The 6,000-nt window shown below is 51.6% G+C and overlaps 1 protein-coding gene across 1 annotated transcript in view; it reads left to right on the forward strand.

Annotated features, from left to right (window-relative positions):
* Window positions 1-6,000, forward strand: part of cadm1a (cell adhesion molecule 1a) — a 519,760-nt gene that overhangs the window by 447,302 nt on the left and 66,458 nt on the right. The window contains 1 exon segment of the mRNA XM_072238556.1: window positions 1,126-1,194. Coding sequence (XP_072094657.1) covers window positions 1,126-1,194 — 69 coding nt within the window.

Consider the following 6,000-nt stretch of genomic DNA (forward strand, 5'->3'; position numbering starts at 1 on the left):
ACCTGGAAATATTGGAACTGTAGGCCATGCAAATTGACATCCCCCCCCAAAAAATAGCAAAATGGCAGCGATTTGATGGAATTTGCGCAGGACTGCGGGGCGTTCTGGATGTCACGTATCTGCCTCGTGTTGGCATGGCCCTTCTCCACTACGGGCCAGTTCTGGCCCCAGTCAAGTCATTTCCAGTTGGATTGAAACCAGACCTGGGGACAGCACAGAGCCAAACAGCGCTACAGATAAAGCATTAGTCTTAGATTATGAGGACACTCAGTCCTCGTTTATTGTCATTTAGAAATGCATACATGCATTAAGAAATGATACAATGTTTCTCCGGAGTGATATGACAGAAAACAGGACAGACCAAAGACCAACACTGACAGAACCACATAATTATAACATATAGTTACCGCAGTGCAAAGCAATACCATAATTTGATGAAGAACAGACCATGGGCACGGTAAAAAAAAAGTCCCAAAGTCCCCGAGTCGATCGACTCCCGAGTCCCCGATAGCAGACGGCAAAAGGGAGAAACTACCTGCCATAAACCTCCAGGCACCGTCAACCTGCCGATGACTTGGAAGCAGCCGACCCCAGCCGACACTGAGTCCGTCCGTTGGAAAACTCCGAGCTTCCGACCAGCCTCCCGAGCGCCATCCTCTGCCGAGCGCCTTCGACCTCCCCCCGGCCGCTGAAACACGCAAAGCCGAGGATTTCGGGGCCTTCAGCTCCGGAGATTCCGGTTACCACACAGTAGCAGCGGCAGCGAAGCGGGCATTTCAGAAGTTTTCCAGAATCCTCAAGTCTTGATTCCTACTCCAGACTCGCGGAGCTGATAAGTTTAAACTCAGGCTCTTAGTTGAGGGTTGCAGATTTATGGGAACGTTTTCTTCGCCATCCCCAATCAAACTGGAAGAAGCCCACAGGGTCCTGGATGGATAGGATTGTGGGGGGAGAAAAGGACGACTTTGTTGAGAAAGCCATCAGTCGAAGCATTAAAAAAGAATTGTATTTATCATTCATTCGTAAACTTTGGTTTTCAATTTTTGTTTCTGTGATTTTCATTGCGAAAAATTTGTATTCCATGTGTGTTTTTTATTTATTTATTTTTTCCTTTTTACCATCTAGATGCACCCACCACCCCACCACCCACTACAACCACCATCATCACCACAAACATCCCTACCATCTCTAAAGGTACAGTACCCGCAAACCATTTTGCTCTTGTCGTCTTTCGATGCTGCTCGCGATTTTCTTTATTAACTGTTTGTGTGTTTTGGAAACTCAGCAGTTTGCAGGAGTCGTAAGTCGAACACCCGAGTGTTAGAGCCAAGCCTGGGCGATGGGGCTGCACGGGCCCCTTGCGTCCAGGCCTGGCAAAGTTGGAATTTTCTGGAGCTAATTTTTTCTGACGAGAGCTTTGATTTGACAGCGGGGATCTCTCCCGAATGTGGGGAGATGTGCAACCGTCTGGAGAGAGAAGGATCATTGCTGCCCCAAAATAAAGAAGGCAGCTGCTGGGGTAAAGGAACATGGGAGTTTGCTGCACCAGAGGCCACGTGGCCCTTCGTATCTTCACTGGCAGAAATGGAACTTTTTAAAACCGGCGAAAATCAGAAGGAAATGGCAGATGCTGGAAACACGGGGGGAAGAAAACACACAGGGAAGGAAAACTGGACACACTCAGCAAGTCAGGCAGCGTCTGTGGGAAGGGGTAACATGATCCTCGTTCAGGTCAGAACCCAAGCTCCATAACCCTCCAACGCTGACAGTTTCTCTTCCCACAGACGCCGCCTGACCTGCCGAGTACTTACAACATTTTTTTTTAAATCAACCTAGACCATATCTATTTTTTTTTCCTAAAATTTAAAAGAAAAAATTCAACCTGGTCTCAAGGCTTTTGGGCTTGGTAAGGCCACATCTGGAAAAATTCAACCTGGTCTCTCCAGCTTTTAGAGCCTGTGGGCTTGTTAGGGCCACATCTGGAAGTGCTGCATACGGTTCCGGTCGCCTCACTATTGGAGGGATGGTCGAGGGTCTGGAGAGGGTGCGGAAGAGGTTTAGCAGGACGCTGTCTGGTTTGAAGGGCATGTGCTATCATGAGAGGCCGGACAAAACTTGGGTTGTTTTCCCTGGAGTGGCTGAGGTGGCAGGGGGTGGGGGGGGGGGGCGGGGGTGCAAGATCTGAGAGAGGTTTACAAGATTATGAGAGGCATAGATAGAGTGGACAGTGGACAGAGAGTGTCTGTTTCCCAGGGTTGAAATGTCAGAGGGCATGAATTGAAGATGAGAGGGGGTCATTTCAAATGAGATGTGAGGGGCAAGTTTTTTTTTTAAACTCAGAGAGTGGTGGGTACCTGGGAAATGCTGCCTGGTGTGATGGGAGAGGCAGATACATTCGGGACTTTTAAGAGTCATTTAGGAGGGGAGGGAATGTTGAATGTCGACTCAGACCATGAGAGGTTTGTGTCGGGCATTTTCATGCCTTACAAGGTGCAGATTGGAAATCTGTGTGGGGCACCACTCCTCGCACGGACTCTAGAGCAATGGTGTGGTTAAGTGCCTTGCTCAAGGACACAAACACGCCGCCACAGCTGAGGCTCGAACCAGCGACCTTCAGATCACGAGACAAACGCCTTAACCACTTGGCCACGTGCCCAACGCACGAATGTGAGGGAAGTGTGGAAGGATATGGACGTTGTGTTGGCGGAAGAGGTTAGTCTAGTTGGCTGCTTAACCGGCTTGGCACAACACTGTAGGCCGGACGGCCTGTTTCTGTGCTGTTGTGTTCGAAGTTCGAAATTCCTGTGGTGCGGAAATTGTGATTCTTTTTTTATTTCTGGCCTCTGGGGTTACAAGAACATGGGTAAACTTTTCTGGGGACACTGAAAGCCAAAATTTAAAAAAAAACAGTCGAGATTTCAGCCTAGAGTTTCAATCTTGAAGCTGTCCGGTTCTGTCAGAATGTTGTTCCGTGTCAGATCAGGACTGGGTGGCTGAGGAGGGAGGTGAGTAGCTCAGCTATTTAAGGCCGCTGTCTTGACGGAAATGACACTTGGGATTCTCATGGAATTTAGGGAATGTGCTTCGCATTTCTCCCGACTGAGGGCCGGGAGGGAAACGGGAGACTGCGGAAAGTGGCGTCACGGGTAGGTAGGGTCGGGAGGGAAGCTTTCGGCCCGTTGGCCCTTCATAAGTCAAGGTGTCGAGTGCAGGAAGCGGGGAGGTTGTGTACGAGGCCCGGTTCGGAGAGCCGTGGGCGGTTTTCCTGCAGGAAAGAAACGTGAACAGGGTTGAAGGAGCGCAGGGAAGAATTTTCCAAGAGTGTTGCCGGGCCCCTGGAGGGCCTGAGTTTCACAAGCAAAGGTTGAGCGGGTTAGGAGTTCATTCCTTGGAACGTAGAAGATTGAGGGGAGAGCGGTCAAGGTATGCGAAATGATGAGGGGTGTAGACGGGGCAAAGGCAAGCAGGCTTTCCCCACCGAGAGCGGGTGGGTCGACAACCAGAGGTCATGGGTTATGAAGGGGAACTTCTTCACTCGGAGGGGGCGCTGGAGCAAGTGGTGCACGCCAGCTCGATTAAAACGTTTCAGAGAAGATTGGATAGGTACGTGGACGGGAGGGCTATGGTCCCAGGTACGGGTCGAGGAGACTAGGCCATTTAAATGGTTCAGCATGGATTAGATGGGCCGAAGGGCCTGTTTCTGTGTTGTACTTTTCCATGACTGTATGATTGGCCCATCAGCCCTCTGTTGTCGTTCACTCAGGGCCAATCTATAGCACCGTCCTGTCTCAAATGCCCTGAATATCAATTGCTGACAAAGCACGATTAATATTGGGTTTAAATTTAGCCGAGTGAATTGTGGAATAGGATCACAAGTGCCCCCCCAGTCCCAAAGGCTTTGATCCCGTCTCGTCGACACAGACTCCCACCGACAAAAATCGTTTCCCTTCCCAGCAACTGCTGAGTTACCTCAGCATTTTCTGCCGTGTAACTGACAGAACTTCTATTCGAGAATGGTTCAAGGAAAAAATTGAGGGGGACAAAGTCCCCTTTAATAGCAACAGCGCAGAAAACGCTGGGGGAACTGGGCAGGTCAGGCAGCATCTCTGGAGAGGAATAAATAGTTGACGGTTCAAGCCGAGGCACTTTGGCATCAGGACTGGGAGGGAAGGGGGGAAAAGCCAGGATAAAATGATGGCAGAGGGGACGGAGGACGAGCTGGCAGGGAGAAAGGGAAGGAGGAGGGACACCAGGGGGAGGTGATGGGTGGGAGAAGTAAAGGGCTGGAGAGGAAGGAATCTGATCGGAGAGGTGAGTGGACCGTGGGAGAAAGGGAAGGAGGAGGGACACCAGGGGGAGGTGATGGGTGGGAAAAGTAAAGGGCTGAAGAGGAAGGAATCTGATCGGAGAGGAGAGTGGACCGTGGGAGAAAGGGAAGGAGGAGGGACACCAGGGGGAGGTGATGGGTGGGAAAGGTAAAGGGCTGGAGAGGAAGGAATCTGATCGGAGAGGAGAGTGGACCGTGGGAGAAAGGGAAGGAGGAAGGACACCAGGGGGAGGTGATGGGTGGGAAAGGTAAAGGGCTGGAGAGGAAGGAATCTGACAGGAGAGGAGAGTGGACCGTGGGAGAAAGGGAAGGAGGAGGGACACCAGGGGGAGGTGACGGGTGGGAAAGGTAAAGGGCTGGAGAGGAAGGAATCTGATCGGAGAGGAGAGTGGACCGTGGGAGAGAGGGAAGGAGGAGGGACACCAGGGGGAGGTGACGGGTGGGAAAGGTAAAGGGCTGGAGAGGAAGGAATCTGATCGGAGAGGAGAGTGGACCGTGGGAGAGAGGGAAGGAGGAGGGACACCAGGGGGAGGTGACGGGTGGGAAAGGTAAAGGGCTGGAGAGGAAGGAATCTGATCGGAGAGGAGAGTGGACCGTGGGAGAGAGGGAAGGAGGAGGGACACCAGGGGGAGGTGACGGGTGGGAAAGGTAAAGGGCTGGAGCGGAAGGAATCTGATCGGAGAGGAGAGTGGACCGTGGGAGAGAGGGAAGGAGGAGGGACACCAGGGGGAGGTGACGGGTGGGAAAGGTAAAGGGCTAGAGAGGAAGGAATCTGATCGGAGAGGAGAGTGGACCGTGGGAGAAAGGGAAGGAGGAGGGACACCAGGGGGAGGTGATGGGTGGGAAAGGTAAAGGGCTGGAGCGGAAGAAATCTGATCGGAGAGGAGAGTGGACTGTGGGAGGAAGGGAAGGAGGAGGGACACCAGGGAGAGGTGATGGGTGGGAAAGGTAAAGGGCTGGAGAGGAAGGAATCTGATCGGAGAGGAGAGTGGACCGTGGGCGAAAGGGAAGGAGGAGGGACACCAGAGGGAGGTGGTCGGCGGGTGAGGAGAAGAGAAGAGGTGAGAGGGGAAGCCAGGATGGGGAATGGAAAAAGAGAGGAGGGGGAGGGGAAGAAAATTACCGGAAGTTCGAGAAATCAATGCTCATGCCATCAAGTTGGAGGCTACCCAGGCAGAAGCGTTGCTCCTCCAGCCCATGAGTGTCCTCACCATGGCCGTAGAGGAGGGTGCTTGCCGGCATATCGGAATAGGAATGGACAGTAGAAATAAAATGGGTGGCCCCCGGGGAAAGCCATTTGTCTCAGAGAGAGTGAAGATTCTTTGAGATCCTCTTTAAATAATGCTTGAGAAGGTTTAAAAAAAAAGGTTGTTCTTCTGGGAGAGGACGAGATCATAATTCTCCCTTGGAGCGAAGGCAGGAATCTTCAGTTGGTTTTCTGTGTGTTAATTTAAGTCGGTGAATTTATTGAATTTTATTTTTGGGTGGGGATTTAGTTTATTAACTCAATTAGGCTGTGAAAACGTTTATTCCTCAGAGGGAGCATTTAGGCCAACTGTGCGCAAATTCAGCTCGTGTGCACGCTTGATAGGCTGTAGGATGGGGCCTGTCTGATGTCCTTGGTGACTGCCCCCATTAAGAAACCATTCCAAAGAGACCATGTTCTCTGCACG

The sequence above is a fragment of the Mobula birostris genome, chromosome 20, assembly GCF_030028105.1.
Source record: "Mobula birostris isolate sMobBir1 chromosome 20, sMobBir1.hap1, whole genome shotgun sequence".
Taxonomy (NCBI): domain Eukaryota; kingdom Metazoa; phylum Chordata; class Chondrichthyes; order Myliobatiformes; family Myliobatidae; genus Mobula; species Mobula birostris.